General features: G+C 55.6%; 6 protein-coding genes across 6 annotated transcripts; 3 read left to right on the forward strand and 3 right to left on the reverse strand.

Moving 5' to 3' along the window:
• Positions 1 to 118: 118 nt before the first annotated feature.
• BCV69DRAFT_256534 (putative chitin synthase 8) lies at positions 119 to 6,947 on the forward strand. The gene is made up of 3 exons (XM_025490599.1): positions 119 to 803; positions 894 to 5,418; positions 5,491 to 6,947. The coding sequence occupies exons 1-3, from the start codon at positions 472 to 474 to the stop codon at positions 6,616 to 6,618; spliced, it is 5,985 nt and encodes a 1,994-aa protein (XP_025350537.1). The 5' UTR covers positions 119 to 471; the 3' UTR covers positions 6,619 to 6,947.
• Positions 6,948 to 7,884: 937 nt separating this feature from the next.
• Positions 7,885 to 9,327, forward strand: BCV69DRAFT_245656 (HCP-like protein; the record flags this gene model as incomplete). Its single annotated transcript, XM_025490166.1, has 1 exon — positions 7,885 to 9,327. A coding segment is annotated over one exon (1,443 nt), but the record flags the coding sequence as incomplete, so codon positions are not given.
• Positions 9,328 to 10,239: 912 nt separating this feature from the next.
• On the reverse strand, positions 10,240 to 11,499 carry BCV69DRAFT_286577 (FAD dependent oxidoreductase; the record flags this gene model as incomplete). The annotated part of the gene is made up of 1 exon (XM_025493525.1): positions 10,240 to 11,499. The coding sequence occupies one exon, from the start codon at positions 11,497 to 11,499 to the stop codon at positions 10,240 to 10,242; it is 1,260 nt and encodes a 419-aa protein (XP_025350539.1).
• A 216-nt stretch (positions 11,500 to 11,715) lies between these two features.
• BCV69DRAFT_280989 (hypothetical protein) lies at positions 11,716 to 12,901 on the reverse strand. Its single transcript, XM_025491815.1, has 3 exons — positions 12,472 to 12,901; positions 12,149 to 12,355; positions 11,716 to 12,036 (listed from the first exon to the last, which is right to left on the reverse strand). Exons 1-3 carry the CDS (start codon positions 12,821 to 12,823, stop codon positions 11,915 to 11,917), a joined length of 681 nt encoding a protein of 226 aa, XP_025350540.1. The 5' UTR covers positions 12,824 to 12,901; the 3' UTR covers positions 11,716 to 11,914.
• Positions 12,902 to 18,544: 5,643 nt separating this feature from the next.
• BCV69DRAFT_245602 (hypothetical protein) lies at positions 18,545 to 20,389 on the forward strand (the record flags this gene model as incomplete). Its single annotated transcript, XM_025490163.1, has 2 exons — positions 18,545 to 20,212; positions 20,276 to 20,389. 2 exons carry the CDS (start codon positions 18,545 to 18,547, stop codon positions 20,387 to 20,389), a joined length of 1,782 nt encoding a protein of 593 aa, XP_025350541.1.
• A 268-nt stretch (positions 20,390 to 20,657) lies between these two features.
• Positions 20,658 to 23,218, reverse strand: BCV69DRAFT_297317 (DUF500-domain-containing protein; the record flags this gene model as incomplete). Its single annotated transcript, XM_025494100.1, has 3 exons — positions 20,658 to 22,549; positions 22,636 to 23,042; positions 23,142 to 23,218. 3 exons carry the CDS (start codon positions 23,216 to 23,218, stop codon positions 20,658 to 20,660), a joined length of 2,376 nt encoding a protein of 791 aa, XP_025350542.1.
• Between the last annotated feature and the right edge of the window lie 120 nt (positions 23,219 to 23,338).

Here is a 23,338-nt window from a genome sequence, read left to right on the forward strand (position 1 = left end):
CTCGGAAATACGACGACGGCCGGCGCATGGCGAAGAGCGGTGGCAGTGGAGACGCCGAGAAGGATCAGGGTGCAGCAGCTTGCAGCCGTGCGGCGCCTACGAGGAAGCAAGGGGGACAGTGATCCTCGAATTGCAAGCATCGCCGGGGGATGGGGACAGGGGCGTACAGAAGCGGACGTACTGCAAGACCGTATAACCTTTCACACCTGCCTCGTCCTACTCTTCCATGCCATCCCATCCTCCTTCCCTCGACTCTTCTGACCGCAAAAGCGCTGCCGGCCACCTTCCTTAGACCTCCCTCTGGCACTGGCACCTCCCTCCCTTCTTACACAGACGGGTGCTGGCCAACCCTCTCTCCGCACGAACGCCTGGTCGCATTATTCCTCAATCATCAATCCCCCTCATCCGTTGGGATCCCCCCCTCCCCTCACTCTACCAGCCTCTGCTGCTCAAGACAGTGCCCACCACACGATGGAGACTGCCGCGATACCAGCTGAGCAAGTCTCCCGCCTCAGCTCTCTTCCTGTGCTGAGTCAAGACTCCATCTTCACGACCCTTCGGGATCGCTTCTTCTCCACCTTGACCTACACATCTCTTTCGGACTCGGTCTTGGTCTCGATCAATCCCTTCGCCGCCAGCGGAAACCGTAACAGCGATGACACACTCAGAGAATACACCAGACAATACAGGACCACCGACCCCCGCCTGCGAGGACCTCGTCTGCCGCCTCACGTTTTCCAGCTGGCCTGCGAAGCCTACCTTTACATGCAACGGACAGGACAAGATCAGAGCATATCACTGGCGTGAGTCTCGCATTGACACGGTGCCTGGCATCTCTATGGTGACTGATCACCCTTTTTTCTATCCTCCATCTTCCTAATTCGCCGCTGCAGTGGCGAGACCTCGTCTGGCAAGAGTGAGCTGAGACGCCTGACTATAAGAGCGCTAGTCAGCCTTGCTGCTGCCGCACCGAGGAAGAAAGGAGCCAAGCTTGCCGCACAGATTCCCTCGGCGGACTTCATCCTCGATTGCATGGGTAATACCAGGACCGGAGAGAATAGTCACGCTTCTCGATTCGGGCGGTATACGGAGCTACAATTCAGCGAAGCCGGTAAGCTGGTGGGCTCGAAGACGCTAGACTACTTTCTCGAGCAAAGTCGCTTGGTAGCGGCTTGCGGTGGCGATGGCACTTTCCACATCCTGTACGCCATGGTTGCTGGCGCCTCTGCTGACGAGAAGCAGCACTTAAGACTGGGAGATGGCTCGGACTTTCGTTATCTTGGAGGGAGCAGGCAAAGAGGGCAATCTTCAGAAGACGCCCAGCGCTTTGCACAGCTCAAACAGGCCTTCAAGAATGTCAGCCTCAGTCAGCGTCAAGTGGCCTCCATATGCCAGATCCTCGCGGCCGTTTTGCATCTCGGCAACCTCGACTTCCACGCGGACCATCTTCGCTCTGCAGAGGGCGTCTTTGTGCGCAACAAAGATACCTTGTCCATAGTCTCTGAATTCCTGGGTGTTAGCGACAAGGCTCTTGAAGAGGCTCTGACCTACAAGACAAAGATGATACGTGGAGAGGTCTGCACCATCGTCTTGGACGCAGAAGGAGCGGCCGCACACCGTGACGAGCTAGCAAAGACCCTTTACTCCTTGCTGTTCTCGTGGGTCAATGAGCAGCTGAATGCGAGGCTATGCAGACTCGACTTCGATGTCTTCATCGGCATCCTGGACATGCCAGGACCGCGCACGTCCAGCCTCTCACATTCGTTCGACGATTTCGGCGTCAACTTTGCCAACGAGCGTCTCCATCGATACATGCTCGCATCTATCTTCGAGAAGAAGGCAGGAGAGTGCGATCACGAAGGCATCAGCCAATTCTACCCCCAGATACCCTTCTTTGACAACGCCGAGTGCTTAAGACTGATCACCAACCAGCCTGGCGGACTTGTACACATCATGGACGATCAAGCTCGTCGCATGCCTAAAAAGACGAATCAGAGCATGACGGAGGCTTTTGCCAGGCGATGGGGGAGTCATGCTGACTTCAGCATCGGTGGCAACAATCGGAATGGCTTCCCGACATTTCAGATATCCCACTTCCACGGCCCTGTCACCTACAGCAGCGAAGGCTGGTTGGAGAGGAACTCGGAGACTCTGAGTGCCGATTTCCTAGCTCTTCTCAAAGGTGATGCACCGTCGCCTGAGCAAGGCTCAAAGAGTGCATTCGTACGGTCACTGTTCAAGACCGCAGCTATCACAACTCAGTCACATCCACGGAGCGAAAAGACTCCTGTAGCCGCCCAACAGTCTGTCAAACCGATTCGAGCTCCCTCCACACGAAGGCCGAACCGAGCTGGTACCGTCAAGAGATCCAACAGTACACGCATAGGCCTTCCGGGTGTTGCAGACGCTGATGAATCTGCAGACGACAAGGAAAGTGAGCAAGGAACTCACAACAAAAAGTCTATGGTGCCCACAGTCTCCTGCGCAGCGGGTGAACTCCGCTCAGCTCTTGATACTCTCTTCGAGACACTGGAGGATACACAAGCCTGGCACGTGCTGTGCCTAAGACCAAATGACAATCAACTCCCCAACCAGTTCGAAGGTCGTTTGATCAAACAACAGCTCAAGAGCCACAACATCACAGAGATGGCCCGTAAAGTGGTGCTAGAGTACAGTGTCAGTATGACTCACGATGAATTCTGTGAGCGGTATGCCCTTGTGCCATCATTGACACCTGTCAAGATGCAAGAGCGCACTTCGGGAGCGGCGAAACAGAAGTTCCACGATGCCAAAGAGGTCATGAATTGGACCGACAAGGATGCGGTGAGCGGCAGGACAAAGGTCTTCTTGTCACATGACGCTTTCCGTGAGCTGGAAGATGAGCTTCGCACCATGGACGAGGAGGAGCAGCGCTTCAACGCCAGAAGGAACGACATCGATGCCGAAGCGGCGACTCGAGGCGACTTGGACCTGTTCTCTCCATTCGGGTGTGATGCATCGCTCTCCAGCAGAGACCGTATGGGATCTCAAGACAGCACTGCGCTGCTATCGTACGGCAACCCTTTCCATGACTCCAGCTCAGCTCTACCGCTGGTGAGCGGAGGCGAAACGCCAATGCTGGTTGAGGATGACAAGAGTGAATGGATGGCCCCATCCTTCCCCACTCGTTCTTTCGATGGACTCTCAAGACCTGGCTCCGTGGTGGCGTCAGAGGCTTATGCGCCTTCTCGCAACATGTTCGGAGGCGCTGTTGGCCACGATCTGCTAAATGAGAAGGCGACAGCAAGCGCTGCTTTTGGGGCTCCGTCGCCCGGCCAAACGGCCGAGAAGGTCCGAGAGACATCGACCCGTAGGTGGTGGGTCAGGCTTACTCAAATGTTGACATTCTTTGTTCCAAGCGTCTTGCTTTCGGCTTGGGGCCGCCTCAAGCGGCCCGACATTCGGATGGCCTGGCGCGAAAAGCTCGCCATCAACATGATGATTTGGTTTGTCTGCGGTGCTGCCATCTTCGTCGTGGCCGTTCTAGGTGATCTCATTTGCCCAACAGAACATGTCTACAGCACTACAGAAGTAGCTGCGCACAGCAGCGACGACAACGCTTTCACGTCGATACGAGGCGAGGTGTTCGATCTGACCAGCCTGCTCACGTACCATAGGGCGGTTGTTTCAGTCGTTGCTGACGATGTCCTCCTGGACTATGCTGGACAGGACTCAACTTCGATCTTCCCAGTTCAAGTCAATGCTCTGTGCAGTGGAATCAATGGAGATATCAGTCCCTGGGTTCAGCTATCCGGCGTCAACCAGACAGACTCCAATTCTCAATACCACGACTTCAGGACGTTCCTGCAGGACGATGTGCGACCTGACTGGTACTACGAGTCCATGTGGCTCATGCGCTCGAACTATCGAGTTGGCTTTGTTGGCTACACGCCCACAGAGATTTCGAGTCTGCTGGAGGATGGGAGCATTGTAGCTGAAATTGACGGTGGCATTTACGACGTCACAGACTACGTCAATCAAGGCAGCAGAGGTGTGCTCCAAGCTCCAGCTGGCGAGCAAGCTCCCGCGGATACGAACACGGCTTTCATGTCCCCTGCCATCATCGATCTTTTCACGGCAAGTGCTGGCAAAGATATCACCAAGCAGCTCAATAGCCTTCCGCTCAGTGCAGAAGTCTTGGCAGCGCAGGGGACTTGCTTGCGCAATCTCTTCTTCATTGGCAAGAAGGACAGTCGCAACTCGGCGCGATGTCAATTCTCTCGTTACATCCTGCTCGCAATGTCCATCTTCATGGTCTCTATCATCGGCTTCAAATTCCTTGCTGCGCTGCAATTCTCTCGCACAAGAGTGCCAGAGAGTCACGACCGTTTTGTGATCTGCCAAGTTCCTTGCTATACTGAAGGCGAGGAATCCATGCGCAAGACTATTGACTCCCTAGCTGCCCTTAAGTACGACGACAAACGGAAACTTCTCTTCATCATTTGCGATGGCATGATCGTAGGCGCAGGTAACGATCGACCTACTCCGCAGATCGTACTCGACATTCTAGGCGTAGACCCAAATCTCGATCCTGAGCCGCTGAGTTTCCTTTCCGTGGGAGAAGGCAGCAAGCAGCACAACATGGCCAAGGTCTATAGCGGTCTCTACGAGTGTTCAGGTCACGTGGTCCCCTACCTTGTCGTGGTCAAGGTAGGAAAGCCAACAGAGCGTTCTCGACCTGGTAATAGGGGCAAGCGAGACTCGCAATTGGTCTTAATGCGCTTCCTCAATCGCGTCCACTTTGGTACCCCCATGAATCCGATGGAGCTGGAGATCAATCATCACATCAAGAACATCATAGGAGTCAATCCCAGCTTTTATGAGTACGTCCTGCAAGTGGATGCGGACACAGAAGTGGACCAGTGGTGTCTGGCTCACTTTGTCTCGGCATTCATCAACGACAAGAAGATCATCGGCCTTTGTGGAGAGACAGCTTTGTCTAACGCAAAGAAGAGCTTCGTCACCATGCTGCAGGTGTACGAATACTACATTTCTCACTACTTGGCAAAGGCTTTCGAGAGTCTCTTTGGATCGGTGACCTGTCTACCAGGATGTTTTTCGATGTTCCGTATCAGATCTCCAGACACCCATCGACCGCTCTTCGTAGCCAATCGTGTCGTTGACGAGTATGCGGAGAACCGAGTGGACACTCTTCACACAAAGAATCTGCTTACCTTGGGCGAGGATCGATACCTGACCACGCTGGTATTGAAACACTTTGGCAACTACAAGACGGTCTTTACTCGGGCTGGCAAAGCTCTCACTGCTGCGCCAGAGGAATGGTCGGTGCTGCTCTCGCAGAGGCGAAGATGGATCAATTCGACGGTACACAACCTCTTCGAACTGATGAAGACTCCTGGTCTATGTGGTGTCTTCCTTGTGAGTATCTGAAGTTTGGCGATCTCTGCTGCATCTGTCTCATTACTGACCGCTGCATTGCTTCATTCTCAGTTCTCTATGCGCTTCATCGTTTTCATCGATCTGCTTTCGACAATCATTGCTCCCGTCACGGTGGCATACCTAGTCTACCTGATCGTGCTGGTGGCTGCCGAAGGCGAGTCCATACCAACGCTGTCGCTGGTCATGCTTGCTGCCATCTATGGCCTGCAAGCCATTATCTTCATTCTCAACCGCAAATTCGAGATGCTAGGATGGATGATCGTGTACATCATAGGTATTCCGATCTGGTCCTTCTTCCTGCCCCTGTACTCCTTTTGGCATATGGACGACTTCTCCTGGGGAAACACACGTGTCGTCACAGGCGAGTCTGGCGAGAAGGTCGTCGTACACGATGAAGGCACTTTCGATCCCTCGGAGATCCCACTTCAGACTTGGTCAGACTACGAGAATGAGCTTTGGGAGCGTCAATCGGGTCACACCATCGGTGACATCTTGGCGTCCAAGTCGTCCCGAGGCAGTCTGTATGGCGGCTCGAGGATGGGCAAGTCACAGGCAGGATCCCTATACGAGGGAAGTATCGGGGGAGCTGCCCCGATGATGCCCCGATCCGGAAGCTACGCGGCTAGCCTGTCTGGCTCTTACGCCGGAGATGGGCAATACACACCTTACCAGCGGCCATACGCTTCGTCTCAGAGTATGATGTTCGACCCTAGACAGAGCACCTACTCCTTCGGCGGCGAGATGGCTATGGGGCCCACGCCGATGATGGGCTCGGGCCCCTACCAGCGCATGCCCCTTCAACACCAAGCAAGCAGCTCAGTCGTCTTCCCTTCTACTTCCACTCCTTCTCTTTTCGGTGGATGGGAGGGCATGGGCAGACCCGGCCAGACCAATTCGATGTACGGCCTGCCTCTGGGTCCACCCACGCCCTCTGACGAGCCTCTGCTTCTGCCGCCTCAGCGTACGATGAGCGGCGCAGGTCTCTTCGATGACGGGCTGCCTTCGGATGAGACGATCAAGAACGATCTGCGTCATCTGATTGCGGGCGCAGACCTGAACACGGTCACGAAGAAGCAGCTTAGAGGTCAGCTTGCGGCCAAGTACGGCGGTGCTGACCTCACGGACAAGAAGGATCTGATCAATCGGACTATCGAAGAAATCTTGAACACGGACAATTGAACATATCTGGACGCGTAGACGATGAATGGCCGCAACGATGCCGGCCAATGCGACGATGACGCATGTTGCTTAGGGACGTTGCTTCCCTTTCTCAAACAAAACAAGTTTCGTCTGGTCCTTTCCCCCTCTGTTGGCCCTTCCGCAATGTACCCTGCCTTTAATGATGAATCTTCTGTCATGACCTTGTCCCACCTTTCCAAAAGGCGCATTGATCTCAGGATGCCGAAGTGGCGTTCCGTGCTTGGCTGGGCTTGAGTGGTACACCTTTGTGGTTGACGTGAGCTGAGCCTTGTTCGCCTATGGCTGGTGGTGCCGATGATCGTCCCGCGCCACTGCGCTGCTGGTGTGCGTCGATGGCTCCTTTGTCGGTGTTCCGTGACTAAAAAGTGAGGCGCGGGGCGGGCGGGGCTTGTGTCTCTGGCCTGCTTGATTGGCGGATGCACCGCCGCATCTCCGTCGCATTGTTCTCCACTTTGCCTGGCCAGGGCGGGCGGGGAGTGTGTGTGACCCCTGCAGAAGAGGAGATTTCCGCCCTACGCGGTCATAAGGGCACACTCCCACCTCTGCCCCGGGTCATCGCATGGCCTCACCTCGTCCCACCATTCTAACACTCGGGCCCTTCATCGTATCTCATCACGCTTCCAGCATTCAGCTTCTTGTCCATTCTGCATCTTCCAAGGTCGTTGCAGCTTTTCATCTCCCCTCTTTCATAGACGCAGTCATCCTCTCCTCGTCAATCTGCGGGACACCACATCGGCTGCGCTTTCCCACACCCCCCCGCCCACCTCGGCTATCTTTCCATTCACGGCCCCCACACCAGCATCCTCCCTCCTTCGCAGCATTTCCCCCTCGAGCATCCTTGTCAGCATACGGAACGTTGCATTGAGACCTCTTAGCTAGCTATACAGACAAGCGCGGATGTCCGGCCTTTACACTACTTCACGGTCCGGACCAGCACCTTTCTCTTCTTCGCCTCCCTCGATTGCACCCTTGCAAGGCTACTACCGCTCAGTCGCTAGCTCTGGAGCACCGCAATTACCTCATTTGGGAGGTCAGATGAGGGGTTACGAGGGCGTGCCGCAACGGCAAGAACACTATTCCAATTCAGCAGCAGCTCCCTATCTACATCCTGCTCCAATAATACCTTTCGGCGCTGCGCAACCTGCCTCCCTCGACCACATTCGAAGTTCCGTCTCTGGAGAGGGCATGGGCAGCCTAGCACCACCTGCCTATGTCGCGCCCTACTCATCTCATGCACCTGGCCCCATGGGCTTACATCCCCCACAGCGCATACATCGCTCTGCGACCTCCGACGTTAACCCTCCCGGCCCCAATTCCTCCACCTCGGATCGCTTCTGGGCACCGCAATCGCAGCCATACCCAGATGGGTATCCTTCCGGGTCTGGCCCCCGAAGAGGCAGTCTGCCCGTTGTTGCAACTTCTCCCGTGCCTACTTCAAGCGTAATCGAGCTGAGAAGAGCTAGTGCATCCAGCCAGGCCAGCCACAGCAGCAGTGACAGTAGCGTGGCGGGTGCTCCTCGTCTCTCTCTATCCCTGCCCACAATGGGCTCCTTGGCGCGACGTAGGGAAGCGGCAATTGCTAGTGGAGAGGAGAGGCAAAAGGTACAATGGGCAAGGCGAGTCATGAGGTATGTTGAGCGCGAGCATGGAACTGCCGCCAAAGTCAACGACCCTACCCTTCTGCGCTGGATTGATGATGCCATGGCTACCATCAATCGACGAGCGGGCGCATCACCACCCGACCCCGAAGCGCTGTATCTGCGTGGTGACCTGAAAGCGTCAGGCAATTTCTCTACATACCACGTCAAAGATCCGAGAGATGCCTTCACTGACTTTGAAAAGTCTGGTAGGGCTGGGTTCCCTGCATCTTGGTACCGCATCGGAAGGGACTACGAGTTGCATCATTCTTACGCCCTCAGTAAAGATGCCTACGAACGGGGCTGCCAGTTGCAAGACACAAACTCGACCTTCCGTATGGGTCGGGCTTATCTGTTTGGCCAATTGAAAGTCAAGCAAGACTTTGAGAAGGCTCTGCCTCTTCTCAGACTTGCCGCTGACATGGCGAACGAAGATCTGCCTGAGCCAGGCTTCTTTTACGGACAGCTCCACGCAGGAGAATACGCCCATCTCAACATCCCAGACGAACTTATTCGACCTTCTCCTCATGGCTCACCCAGCTCAGAGCAGCTGGCACTGCGTTACATCGAGCGGGCCGCTTACCTCAATCACGCCTCTGCTCAGCTCAAGCTCGGCTGGGCATACGAGTATGCCAAGATCCAATGTCCCTTTGACCCTCTACTCTCTGTGCAGTACTACTCGCTTGCATCAAAAGGCGGCAAAGCCGAAGCAGACGTTGCACTATCGCGCTGGTTCCTATGCGGAGCCGAGGGCTGTTTTGAGAAGAACGAAGCGCTGGCATTCACCTTTGCTGAAAAAGCTACTCGTCGCAATCTTCCTGCTGCCGAATTTGCCTTGGCCTACTATTACGAGGTGGGCGTAGGCTGCGACAAAGACCTGCCGCTGGCTATGAAGTGGTACCGTAGATCTGCTGCCCAAGGTAATGCGGATGCGCAGACTAGACTCACGGCTCTGGCTGCGTCGACGGATGCTGCTGTCTCCCGCTCCCAATACGAGGCTGAGCTCGACTCGCAGATGACGCGCGGGCATACTGCTGCAAGGAACCTGTCTATTAGAGAAGGCAGAGGAAAGCGGGGAGGCAGAAGAGGGTCTGTGGATGCCACTGCCGCCAGCATCAGCATCGAGGGCGGTCTGCAGTCCGTCAACCTCAACGGGGACGGACCTGCGGCCTACTCCGTAGGGGGTGCATCGCAGGACTTCAGTAAGAAGAGGACCTTGAGAATGGTCAATGAACTGGCCGCTACGCAGCAGCCGCACCACGGCAGTCCTGCGTCGGGTCGGAGCACGCCATTATCCCACCAGCCTAGGTCTCGCGTCGGCTCCTCATCCGATCAAGCAGCTCTTTCGAGCGCAGGGCAGAATTACCAACAGCGCGCAGGCATCAATCGTACCCCTTCTCCAAGCGGTAGAAGAGCCAGTGGCACTTCAGGACCCTTTGTCACCCCTTCCCCTCAGCAGAGAATGCAGACCAATCCCGGTACCCTCCTCTGTCCTGGCACTCCAGACCAACGCGACTCGACGAGTAATGGGCATGGCAGGAGAGGTTCCGCGGGCACTACTGCCAGTGGACGTCGTGGCAGCGGAGCTAATGGAGTGGAAACGACGCCTGGAGGTGGAAGAAAGTACAGCACATTTGCCGAGATGGGATTGCAGAGCTCTTCAATGGACAAGGACAAGGATTGTTGTATCATGTGAACTGCCTTATTGTAAGGCACATGGCAGGGCAGTAGAGGCGTAAAGGTTCTCTGAGCACGCACGAGAGAAAGAGGTCGCTGTATACACTTTCCTTCTCGCATCACATTCTCATAGTCGATACCCAGCTGCGTCGCCTCATACCCGTCGCCAATAGCATGTTTCACGTGTCAGCATTGCTTTATTGAGACTGGTATCGAGACTGGGGATAGTTGAAGTACAAGATCTCGTTACAATACGGACAATACGGACGATAGGACAAGGAGACGCTCAGCCTTGCAACATTCTGATATCAGCCTGCTCCGTCTTGCCCGTCAAGATCAAATCAGCCATGACCGCTCCCGTACCAAGTCCCAATGTGATTCCCCAACAACTCGCACCCGCCGTGAGCCAAACTCCCGTCTTTGCGTCTCCTCCCAATAGCATATTACCCGCTGCCATGGGAAGATAGCAGGCTTGCTCGGCCACTAGTGTTGCACTTCCGCTCTTTTTGCCATCTTCAATGGACAGTACATCCGGAGAGAGGACGGCGGACTGCTCAATCAAATCCCTCGTCTTCTTGCCATCATACACAACTTCTTCCGCCGTTGCAGGTAGAGGCTCATCGTCCCCGCCACCACAGACATAGACTGTTCCGTCTGCTCTAGCGTACACCTCTGGCGCAGCCGCACTAGTCCCCTTGCCAGGTCCGCGGGAGAAGCGCATATCGGTGAATAGGCAGTGGTTACTAGTGGGTCGGGAGCCTTTGATGATGATGGAGTGGGCGCGAGAACCTGTGACTCTTGCGGCAGAGGAGAGGAGACGGGAGGAGGTGCGGGCCGAAGGGAAGAGCTGCTTGACTAGAGTGCCCGTCCAGGGTCCTGCGGCTATCACCACGTCGGTGATTGGGAGCTTCTCCTCTCCTTCACCACTAGAAACGACTAGACCGGACACTTTGCCAGACCCGTCCTCGTTGAGCTCGAGACTCTTGGCAGTTGTCCCTAGTCGAACGTCCACCTTGATGTCCTTTTGGCTGCCAAGCTGCTCTGCTTCTTGCACGAGATACTCGACCAGCTTGCCCGGCGTGACCTGTGCTGTTGTGCCTCCTCCTCCAAGTCTAGAAGAACCAGCAATGTGCTCTGCATCGATCCAGTCAACCTCCTTTCCCACTTTAGCTCCACCGCCATTATTCTTCCTCCCCTTTCCCTTTTTATCAGATCCAGTCGCATCATACTCAACACTCAACGTCTCCACATCCCTATACCCCCACTTCTCCTTGCCTCCAGCCCTCTCTGCCAATTCCCTATGAAGTCTAAAGCTCAAAGAAGCAAGCGAGGCAGTAGCTGCCCCATGCCAATCTTCAGCGAGAAACCCACCTGCTTTCCCTGAAGCAGCGGGAGCTAGGCGAGAGGCACTTTCTATTAGATGGAGGGTGGAGTGAGGGGGTAGGGAAGGGTGAGAGGCGAGGTAGGAGAGAGTGGAGGAACCCATGATACCCGCGCCGATGATGGCGATCTGCCGTGGGGGAGGGGAGGTGCTGGAGGGAGACATGGTTCTGGTCGCTACGGAGGCGAAGAGGGAAAGAGATGGACGGATGATGGTGAAGGCTGGACAGGAAGGAAAAAGGTAGTGAGCTTGACCTTGGTGGCAAAGTAGAGAGTAGAGGGAAAGGTTGGCCTTCCATAGAGAGATTCCCGCCACGCACTCTCTGTTCCGCACCGCCGGCACTGCTCCACAACGTCTGGGCCATCCTGCCCGCCCAGAGACGTACCCAGGAGAGCATTGACATCGAGGTTTCATTAAAGCGTCGTCACTTTTGTCTGATATGCTACAGACCACCTTGATCATTGCCGCAACCATCACAGGCGGTGAAGCCTGTGCTAGACCGCCCCAAGCGCGTTCAGAAGGGCCAGCACATGTGCGGGGTGCTGCGATCCCTTCGTGCACACCTGACGTATCGCCCTCTTCAATCGATGAGGTACTTGCGCCTGAAGAACTGACGCAAATGCCACATCTGCCAGATGCCGAGGGCGACAAGCGCTACTAGTGTGAGAGAGGCAAAGTCTTGCACTCTTGAGTTCGTCGATTCTGCGCACGCAGAGGATGACAAAAATGATCAGATGTCATACGCTTGTCTTTCTGCCATCAAAGACTTCTTCTCCTTCTCTCCCTTGACTGCCCCATCAACTCATCAACTCACCATTGGTACCCCGCATCCTCTCCTCCCTCTTCTTGAGATACTCTAGCCCATCTAGAATCTCCCCGGCCACGGCTTCCAGCTTCTTCATCTCCGTCTCGAGCCCCGAAAGCGATTCCTGATTGGCAATGGCATTGTAATCTACCGCGTCTGCACCGATGTCCACGTCTAGGTCGATTGTCGAGCCAGCGTTGCCTTGCACGGTTCGTCCTGAGGGCAATCAGAGGGGAAAGAAGTAGCGAGAGGTCAGTGAGAAGTACAGGATCGCAGCATACCGGCTATACAGCCGACCTTTGGCTCGCTCCCTCTCTCGCTTCAATACTCACGGACGACGAGCTTGTTCGTGATGCAAACTCCCAGATCCGAATTGGAATGGGTATTGATAGCCATCCTCGCCTCGCCCTTGATGTTCTTCTTTGCCAGGTAGACATTGTTATGTTGGCTGGCATCGACGATCTCTACATCCACCTGTTGTCCCTCTGCATCGATCGTGGAATTAGGGATGGGGCCAGTATTGATGGTGACAATGACCAATGTATCTGCCAGTGCATAGTTCCATATGCACCGTGTGGTGGGGGAGGTCTTCGCTAGCACGTCGAACTTGATAGAGAAGACTGGCGTCGCCAGCAGCAGCGCCGACAGGAAGAGTGAAAGAGGATTCGACGACAGCAGCCTCATAATGAATGATATGGAGACGACGTCGGGACCGTATCTCAAGGACAATGGCGACGAGGCGAGGAAGATGCGATGGCGACGAAGACAATGGAAATGGATGGGCCCCTCTTGTCTCGTCTCTCGCCCGCCGGCAGTCACGCTTCCGAGCGCGCTTCGCCCGCGCCTGCGAGACCAACCAACACTTCCGCCTCTCCTTCCCGCTGAAGCATACCACATTCTTCCCTTCACTTCATTCCATGTCCACTTCCTTCAGCGTCATCATACCCTCAACAGCTTAGGTTTGGCATGCCTGCAAGAGTTGCTGCTGCGCAGCCAGCAGCGCCAGGGCCTTCTGCGGCCCGGACGCGGACCGTCGCGTCCACCTCGAGCATTGGCATCAAGAAGAAGAGCGCGACCGCGTCGTCAGACTCGCAGGCTTCCTCCTCTGCTCGAGCTAGCAATCACATCAAGCCCTCAGTACCTACTGAGAGGTCCACAGCTGCTGTCAGACCATCAGCTCCCAGTCGCAATGGATCTCAAGCTCGGCCCGATGGCAAAACAGTTGTCCCCCCGCAACCAGCATCTTCCTCTGATGCAACGCGGAGGCGGACCACGACAGCAGCAGCATCTTCATCAGCGCGTACTGTAATTCCGAACCAGCCTTCACAGCCACCTCCTGACCCTCTTGAACCAGAAGAAGTGATAGCTGCACTCAAAGAGGGCAAGTCGGTCACACCTCACACCCTCACCGAGCTCTTACGCCATCTAAACGTAACACCAGAGCAGCTGTCCCTCAAGCCACTCCTACCCTTGCCGAGGCCGACAGAGTCGACCGCCTCCAGCTCTAGACAACCTCTACATGCAAGCAGGCTATGCAAGCTCGCTTTCAATGCTGTGATGCAGTCTCTCGCTGCTCTTATCACCTCAGGCTGGCGAATGTTAGCAGCCGAGGCCGACAAAAATATCTCACCTCGCCCGCGAAATGTCTTGCATCTCGTGGACGCCTTTCGGATAGCATGTCGCATGGTGATCGCGGATACGACCGGAGAAAAAGACAGCAAAGATGGAGTCAGGAAGTTCCAGATGGTCCTGATGACTCTTAAGAGGATTGCTGCTCTGGAGATCAACGTTGCCTTGCCCACGGAGCTGAGATATCTGCACGAAGCACTCATGCAACGCTTCCCAGAGCTTCGCATAGAGAGCAACATGTCGGCATCGCAAAGCACGGACATCACCCCGCCTTCGCTGCTGCAACTCCAATGCTCTGATGCAGCGCAGAAGGAGGAAAGTCTCATGGCCTTTGTCCTCGACTTCCAGGCTATGGTTCTTTCGAGGCTGCAGGTCAACGGCGATATTTTGCTCAGCGACCTGCAAGAGCTCGTAGCCGCTGTGATGGCAGAAGAGCGTGGATTGTTGGCTTGGCTGCGCCAGACCCAAAGTTCCGATCCGATTGCTACCCACCCGACCTTTCCTCTGCTGCAGAGATGCTGCTACCAGGCAGAAAGGTCTCTGTCTCTTTACGTGACAAAGATCGACGGCAAGCGCCCGTCGGAAGACAGTGCCAAGCTAGAGCATCAACAGCTCATTTTCCGAGCTCGGAGGGCTGCTGTGTCCTGCCTGCTTTGCAGTACATTCCAGGATTTGCCCGGACAGCCGGGCTCGGCTTTGGCTCGGCGGGACGCCCTTCTACAGAAAGCGGCAAAGATGTTGAAGAGTTACTGGCGTGAGTGTGCCTCGGCAGATGCTGCAACCAAGACCACAGTCTATAATGAGGCGCACGCGACACTTCTTGAATTCGAAGCAAAGCTAGAACAGCTGGATAAAGATGTTCCGGCGGACGACAAATGGACTGCCCTGGCAGCATGGACCGATGTGGTCAATACATGGAAGTGGCTCGCAAAGCACAATGGCGACTTCGGCACAATCAACAGGCTGGAAGGACGCAATAGCAGCCAAGAGCCAGGCCAGACCGCTGATGGTCAGCGCCAAGTCTCTGCATCTCCAAAAGCCTGGTCAGTAGCCCATCAGCAGGCCCTCTCGCAATGTTCCAGTGCGGTTGCTCTCTTCGACGTAACCCGAGGCGACGGCGTGGGAATGCCGGAGTCTGCACTTCGTGCATTGGCCAAGACGACTGACAGCCTGCAAAGTCTACAGAACTTGGCAGGCGACGAACCATTGAGAAATGATGCCGACGCCTCGGATCTGCTCAAGATCTGCGAAAGATTGCTGAGAAGATGCAGAGGCGAGATTAGCGCATGGCAGCCGGCGTCGAATGAATCGATACATACAGCAGATTTAACCTCGGCGGTGGCGAGCATGTCGATACAAGAAGTTCGGACAGACGAGAAGAGGGAGACAATTTTGAGATTGATGTCGCAGGTTGCAGGAGCAGCCATGGACGCTCTCGTGACTCTGACGGCTTCGAGCACGTCTACTATTGCCGACACAGACTCTGTGTCGAGCATCTGCAGCGTACTGCAGAGCGTTCGCCTTCTCGTTGTCGCCCAATTCGATGCCGTGGCTCACATCAAGACTCTGGAAGGATCTGCGCAGGGAACTCTCTCGCGTGCTATGGCGTTTCTCCAAAGATACATTGTCCTGTCTGATACCAAGGGAAGCTCTTCGGATGCGCTTCCTGCTTCCGAACCATCAGAGCGTCAGGCTCTGGTGCAAGAGGTGCGACTGTTGAGCTCTACTGCGTCTGCACTTGGTGCACGGCAATACAAGGAGGCCAAGTACGCCTCTGCCGTCTCCTTCATGAACCCAGCAGCAAATCTGCTACAGCACGCTGCAGAATTAGGATGGACGGATGAAGTGGGAGGAACGACGCTTTGCAGCAGATGGGAGCACGTCTCGGTTTGCTACCGAGCCTTGTCTAAGCACAAGGAAACTCTCGCAGCTTTGCACCACTACATTGCCGCGGTCCCACTAGCACAGTGGCAGGAGCTCGAAAGGATCGCCGGTCTCGACACGCCTGTCGAACTCTTCCGCGAAGATGGTAGTGCTGTCAATGCCCAGACGTTCAAGTCTTCTTCGTTCGTGAGGTACGACTGGCCAAAGTTCGGCCGCAATCTGCGCACCCTGGCAGAAACCTCAATAATCGATCTGCTTGCCCAACAGAGAGGCGACTCGGTCGACGGTGTTTCTGCTATGCTCCAGAGCAGCAATGTTCCAGATGATGCCAGGTTGATGTGTTTTGAACACATCATTACCAGCGATTGGCTTGAGAGCCGCACGCCCTTGGATGGTGTTCCAGACGCTGCCGATGCGATCCTCAAAGTGTGTTGCGATTTGGCCGATGCCGAGAAACGTCCACTACGACGAGCAAGACTTCTGCTGCGGGATCTCGAAACGAGAGTCTTGAGTGGCAGGCGCTGCAACGAAGCGAAGAGTGTCCTCGAAGAGGTTCAACAGCTGCTTGATCAGCACGAGCTAGCTTCGGATGAAGGCCTACGATCTCACATTCCCGTCTACCGGGCAAGATTGCACTTACTCTCAATTCTCTTCATACAGCGGCTTGACCAGCCATCTAGGCTTGCTGCGACGTCATCTCAGGAGCTTACAGAAGCCGCCAAGAGGGCGGCCCAGTGCCTTCGAGGACTTCTAGCTACAGACAAGCCTTTGACTCCGGTCAAAGCAGCCTCCCGTGCAGGTCCCAAGGTTGCAGCTGCGCCCGCCAAAGTTGTAGCAGGGAGGACGAGGCAGCTCACGTCTACTAGCGACAAGCCGATCAAGAAGCGTGAGCCGCTCCGCAAGACCACTGCACCGAAGCAGCCGTCTACACCTCCTACCTCGTCACCCGTGACCCCTCCTCGCAAGATGGTCGATGCCGGCGATGCTGTCACCCCTCTTCGGAAAGCGTCGACGACCTGGTCAGGATCTACTCGCTTGCTTGCTCTTGCGGAGCTCATCTGCCATCAGCTAATCGCCTACGGCCACTGTCTTGCAAGTCTTGACCTTCTCAAGGTGTTGCGTCGATTAGCGGGTGATGACGTTGACCTCTGGACGCGTACGACCATTGCAGTCGCAAAGCAATATCTTGTGCTGGGGCGAGCAGGTAAAGCAATGTCTTTTCTCTCTTCTGCATCCAGATACTGTGCTGCATCTCAGCAGATCTCCGAGGTATCGCAGGATACTCGCTTCTACTATCTCCTGGCTCAGGCAACGACTTTGGCGCAAAGCGACTCTCCGTCAAGTCGTGCTCTGGCAGCGTACAACGAAGCTCTAGAGCTTGGACGCTCCATTGAGCGTGCACAAGGCAAGCAGCCAAGGACCTCTTCACTCAGTCGGGCCTTTCTCAAGATCGATGGTCACCTCAGGATCAGCTCAGCTGCCGACACATACGCAGTCCTGATGCTGGCAAGTGGTGACCTCAGGAGCGCTATCGAAGCTGCGACCCATGCCACGGCTTATGTTACCCGTGCCAGCAGTGTTGTTGCGCTTTTGACAAAGTCAAGAGAAAGCGACGGGGTTGTCGAGGAGGACCCTTTCGTGAGCGCGAGCGCAGACCCGGCTCAGCAGGCGAAGGAAGCGCAATTACAGTCACTTCAAGCTGTACCACTCCAGCCCGCTTCGAAGAAAGGGCGGACCATTGGCTCTTCTTCATTACCCTCGCTGCGAGTAGCCGCTGCTCACTGGAAAGTGAATGCTGCTCTTCTTTCGTCATATCAGAAGCTTGCTCGGCTCAACGAGATTCGCGGAACAGCTGCACAAGCGGACATGTTCGCGACGGAGGCAGTCCATCTGGCCGACTCGCTGAACTTGAAGCTGGGTCTAGCTCAATCCCTGCTCCTTCGCGCTGAGCTGCGTCTCCAGCTGGGCAAGAAGAGCGATGGTGAGATGGACGTGGCTCGGAGCCTGGAGGTGCTGAGCGATGTGTGGTTGCCAGAGGCTGCAGGTCTTGCCTGTATACAGGGCGATCAGTTCGCAAAGGATCCTGAGACCTATGCTGAAGCTATCAAGGCTTATAATACCGGTCAGGCTACCTTGAAAGCACTGGATAAGGCTGTATCAGAGATCGAGCAAGTGTCTCCTTCTTCGCGAGCAACTGGCGGCGCCAAGACTCTGTCGCCTCTGGTAGCTCGTAGGTCTTCCCACGGCGGGCAACATAGGTCTCCTCGAACAAGTCTGACGACGATGACGCGAGCTGATGTTCTGCTGCCGGAGCTTCAAGTTAGACTACTTCGCCGACAAGCATGGTTGTTACAAATTCTGGGCCGTGGAAGTGAGAGTGAGGAAGTGATGGAACAGGCGCAAGCTGTGGAGGCGCTGACAGGACCTAGTCGAACGGAGACTCATCTCCTGCACGGTAGGATCGCACTGCAGAGAGCTTTGGAGCAGATGCAGAGCGATGCCATTTGGGGCATGATCCCTGAAGCTGCCATCGCGGTACCTATGATAGCTCAGCAAGCTTCCTCGAGCGGCAGACAGATGACAACATCTTCGGCAGCGTCCGCGAAAGTGACCATGTCGCTCTTGACGAAAGCCAGCTCGGCCTTTTCACTGGCGCTTTCCGCCACCTCACAATCCAGCAGTGCTTCGATCCCTCTTCGAAGCGCTCTTCAAGGTCTCTCTCTGGCCGCAACGCTGCAAGCTACGATGTCCGAGGCTGTTGGCAAAGCTGCAAGCTTGCACAAGGCAATGGCTCTCAGCTCGGCCTCGACCATCACCCTTAGACGAGAGTTCTTTGATGCCATCTGGAGCAAGCTCGAGCCCGTCGGACCCCTCGAAGACAAGGATCATTGGATGGCTGCAAGAACAATAGACATCCGGGACAAGCTGACACGCGAGACGAAAGCTTCCTCGCGGCCTAGCCTCCTAGCAGCCGGTCCGAGCAAGACCGAGAAGGTGCTAGCCCGTGGACGTCGGGCAATATCTGAAGAGCCTGACGAGTCTCTGGATAGCAACGGGCCCGAAGCTGATGCTGATGGCGAGTCCACTCAGGATGAAGAGTCTATCATGCGCATGTTCTGGCAAGGTCGGCGAGATCAAGGCTTGCGAGAGTCCGTCTTCGACGAAAAGCCTTCAAAGAGTAGTGAAACACTCCCGACTGGTTGGACTGTTGTGTCCATCAGTCTGTCAAAGGAGCGCAACTCCATTGTCCTGACACGCAGGTCTGGCTGTGCCACATTGTCCGATCTGGTCTTCTCTCTGCCAATTGACCGTCAAGCTCGTCGCGAGGGCGAGGAAGAAGAGCTGACGATTGATGCTGCGCTAGAGGAGATGAATGACATTGTCACGTCAAGCAACGATCTGACTGCCAGTGCCAAGAACATCTCAGACTCTGCTGAAATGGACGCGCGCAAGATGTGGTGGACTGGTCGAAGGGAGCTGGACGACCGGCTCAGACTTCTCTGCGAGTCAATTGAGCTGCGGTGGCTAGGGCCGTTCAAGAGCACCTTCATGGATCCCTTGCCAGTCGACCGAGACTCTTCAGCAATGACGGTCCTTCGGTCGGCTTTCGACCGCATCGTCAAGAGGCTTTGCTTTCCATCTGGCACACTGAAGAAAGGTTCAAAAGTCAAGCTCGACGAGGCAATCCTAGAGGTAGTGGCTGGCTTGTCGTCTACCAATGTCACCGACGAGGAGCTTGAAGATCTGCTTCACTTCATTGCGGACGTCCATCAGTTCAACGGCGTGCCGGTAGCGGTCGACGAGGCCGACCTCGATGAGATCACAGTGGATCTGCGTTCAGCCCTGGAAGACTTCCGCTCCACTTGCACAAAAGTCCGTCGTGCTCAGCAGGAGCAGGAGGTGGATCATCACATTTTCCTCATACTCGATAAAGACACAGCTCCCATTCCCTGGGAGTCGATTCCAGCTCTAAGAGGTAGAGCCGTCTGTCGTATCCCGTCTATGAGCTTCTTGCAAGACCGCGTGGAGATGGCTCGCCGTCTGGGCGCAAGTCAAGACAACGATGGTGCCTTTCACCTGCCCAGGGAGTGCAAGACGTACTATCTCCTGAACCCCAGTGGCGATCTAGCAAAGTCTCAGAAGCGCTTCGAGGGCTACCTTCGCTCCATTCCCAATTCGCGCGGATTGATAGGAAAGGCTCCCGGGCCAAACGAGTACCTCGATGCCCTTGGCAGTCATTCCCTCGTCCTCTACTTCGGTCACTCGGGAGGAGAGCAGTACGTCAAGACGACGCGACTGCGCGCTCTGCAACGCTGCGCGGTAACAATGCTCTGGGGTTGTTCCAGTGCAGTGCTCCGTGATCAGGGCGAATATGACCGGACGGGCACACCACACAACTACATGATCGCCGGCGCACCTGCCGTGGTGGGCCAGCTGTTCGATGCTACGGACAAGGAGCTAGACTGTCTCTCCGAATCCGTTCTGCTGCACTTGGGCCTCAAGGGGGAGCCTTCCGAGGACTTGAAGGCGGCAATGAAGTCCTCAAAGGCGAGGTTCGACGTGTCTTCTTGCAGTCTCAAGAGGGGTGACTTGGCGGTAGCGGGCAAGGAGATAAAGAAGAAGAAAATGTCTTTGGCTAGGGCGGTTGCGGAGAGTAGAGATTGCTGTAGATTACCATACCTTACCGGTAGCGCGCCAGTCGTGTATGGTGTGCCGGTGTACTTTGACAGAGACTGAACGGGAGCAATTCAGCGTTGAGACAATTAGCAGACAAGCTCGTGTCTCTACAGAGAATATGATTCTGATGTGATTGTGAGAGCTGCAGATGCGAGAAAAGAGAAGGAACTAGTAGTACAGTGCAAGCAATGGCGCATGAGGAGAGGAGAATGATGATCGAACCACGGGTGGTGCGTGAGGGAAAGGGCAAGAGAAGACGCACGAAGGGCACTTGCCACGCTGAACACCTTTCTCCTGCGCCTGAGACCCTCTCCTTTAGCCGAGCTCTTCAATCAACACTCTCAACATAGTTTCCAGGGAAAGACCCAATTTGTCCACTGGAGTTTCTCCCCAGCCACCAATCATTGACATTCGCGCTCTTCTTGAGCACCATGATGACCTCTCCCCTCGTCAGGGGCAGGTCATCAGGCTCCTGCGCCTGGAAGTCAAATGCTGCAATAACTCTCCCCTGCGAAGGGAGGCGCGAGGCAGCGGCTGTCCCTGCTGCGCGCGTCGAGGTAGGCGAGGAACTATAAGCGCTAGTGGAGGTGCCAGAGGTAGATGGAAGATCAAAGTCGTCGTCGAAGAGGGAGGGTTGAAGATTGGAGTGGGTACTTGCGGAAGGTGGTGAAGAAGGGTAGCTGGCGTGACTCGAGGAGCGGGCAGCGGGTGTGGGACCTTCGCGGAGGTAGGCTGCCATGCGACTGCTACTGCTCGATAGACCATTGCCACCATTGCCGATGATTGCGTCTCGGCTGGAGCTCTCCTTTGAGTCGGAACGCCACAGACCCCCCCTATCGTCATCGTGATCGGAGGCGTCACTTGTGATCTCTTGAGTGTAGGATTTGCTGCGCATACCATTGCCACTGCTTGTCCTGAAGGACTTGCTCAGGAATGTTGGACTCTTGGAGAAGCGGGTCCGATCGACCTGTGAGCCACTGGCAGGTCTTTGAGGTGAAGAGAAGACACCGGAATGTGGATTCGGCCCGTAGTAGTCATTCGATATGGACGACGAGATTCCACTAGACTTCTTTGAGCTTCCGACCCCGCCCTGCAGCTCTCGATCGAGGTGGTCCATCCCACTGAGCTCTTCCTTTGCTCTTTCCGATTTCCAGAGGTCGCCAAATGCATCTGCTTTCGAGGCCTGCTGACGCGAGGAAGAAAGGCCAGCACTCCTGGCTGTTGAGCCCCGGCCATAGTCCCCTCGATTACCGGCAGCAGCTCTGATCGCATCTGCAGCCGTTGTCTTCTTCAGACCACCATTTGTGTACGGATCTTTACCGGATCCATAGAGACGAGAGTCGTCCGCGGAGCCAAGTGCGTAATCGTCTTCACTTTCAGAGCTCCGACCGAAGCTCTGGTGAAAGTCGCTGTTGAGTAATGAGCCTGGTGGAGGCGTCTTGCGAGACGTTGAAGGGCTCACGCCTCCGGCAGGAGGTGTCTGAGCGCCCTTGCCAATGCCGAATCTGGACAGGGAGAAGGAAGACGAGGATTTGCGATGGCCAAAGCTAGGTCGCTTGCTGCTCACAGGGCTCATCCTCTTCTCTTTTGTATTTGCTGAGTAGTCATCAAAGTAGCCGGGGGACTTGGATCCTGACTTGGTGAAAGATTGAGAACGACCGTAGTCTGATCCTCCCCGTGACATCTTCGGCGAATTGGTCGCCGATCCACCACCGGCTGGGGAAAAGGCATACGTTCCGGCATTGCGCGTCGCGTTTTCTCTGTCCATGCTATACGTCTCTTCGTCTTCCGATGTCGCAAAAGGATCTCTATCGTCCCTCTTGGGCTGGGAATCCGCGGAAGGAGACTTCCTAGAGGCTCCTGGTGTGATGTCACCTCGATCACTCGGACGCCGCTGGGAGTTCAGATCGGCTCGGGAGAAGTAGCCATCAATGCCGCTGTCGTTGTTGCCAGCTCTGCCTGATGTGCTTTGCTCAGAATATCCGTCATCATCCATGTCCCAACTGTCTCTCCCGGCTCCAGGCTCAATCTCGTCAGCCTGGGCCGCTTCTGACATGCGTCCTGTGAGGGAGAGGCGCTCAATTGTGTCTATGAGGCTCATTGCGAAGGATGGGGGATCCATGTTGCCAGAGAGGATCTGCTTGGCTGATGCTCCCCTGCCGTATGCCTTGTGATTTGCATCGGACCGGTCAACAAGAATCGTGCCCTCGAGGGAGATACCTGATTGGTTTGGGAAGCAGGATAGGAGCGTTCATACAGTTGTTCCAAAGATATGGGTGCATCGCCCTCCCTTCTGCCCTACTCACCACCAAAGAGTCCCTGGCTCTTAGAGTAGCTAAACATCGCTGCTACCTTTCCACTACTGTTCAGTGCTCCCGAGGCCTCTGCTGATCTGCCCACCGGTCCCACTGCGACGCTAAGGTTGCCTCCCAACTGCAGGCTTCCCGTCGCCATGAAGCTCCTGACGGCCGACCTGGAGTTGAGCACGACTATAAAGTCGGTCACCTCTGCACCGGCAGAGAATCCTCCACCAATTCCGCCGATCCCCAAAGCCGAAGGAGCAGACCAGGTCCCATCGGGGAGCTTGGCAATGACCACACCTGATCCGGCGCGGGCGGTGAGGAGGAAGCCGAGCCGGAAAATGGAGAAGATGGCAAAGCCCTTGGCTCGGCGCAAGACCGTCAGTGGGATGATCCTATCGAGGCCATTGACACTTTGATCCGACAAGAGGGGGATTGCATACGTCGTGAGAGGTGGGTGAGCAAGTGGAGCAAGTGCATGTACGGATGCAGCACGAGCCCTCGGTACTCACGGGTCGACGAACTGTTTGAGTACCTTGTCTGCTTTCCGGCACTCGGCAGGCAGGTCCACGGGCAGTGGATTGCCCATCTATACGGTGAGGAGGAGGAGGGTGAAGGGACGGTATTAGGGTGGCGAGGTGCGATGATGCTGATGGTCCCGGCAGGTGGTGGTGATGGCCAGTCTGGGCAGACGATGCTGGGGGAGATG

This window comes from Pseudomicrostroma glucosiphilum (genome assembly GCF_003144135.1).
Source record: "Pseudomicrostroma glucosiphilum strain MCA 4718 unplaced genomic scaffold BCV69scaffold_2, whole genome shotgun sequence".
Lineage (NCBI taxonomy): Eukaryota > Fungi > Basidiomycota > Exobasidiomycetes > Microstromatales > Microstromataceae > Microstroma > Microstroma glucosiphilum.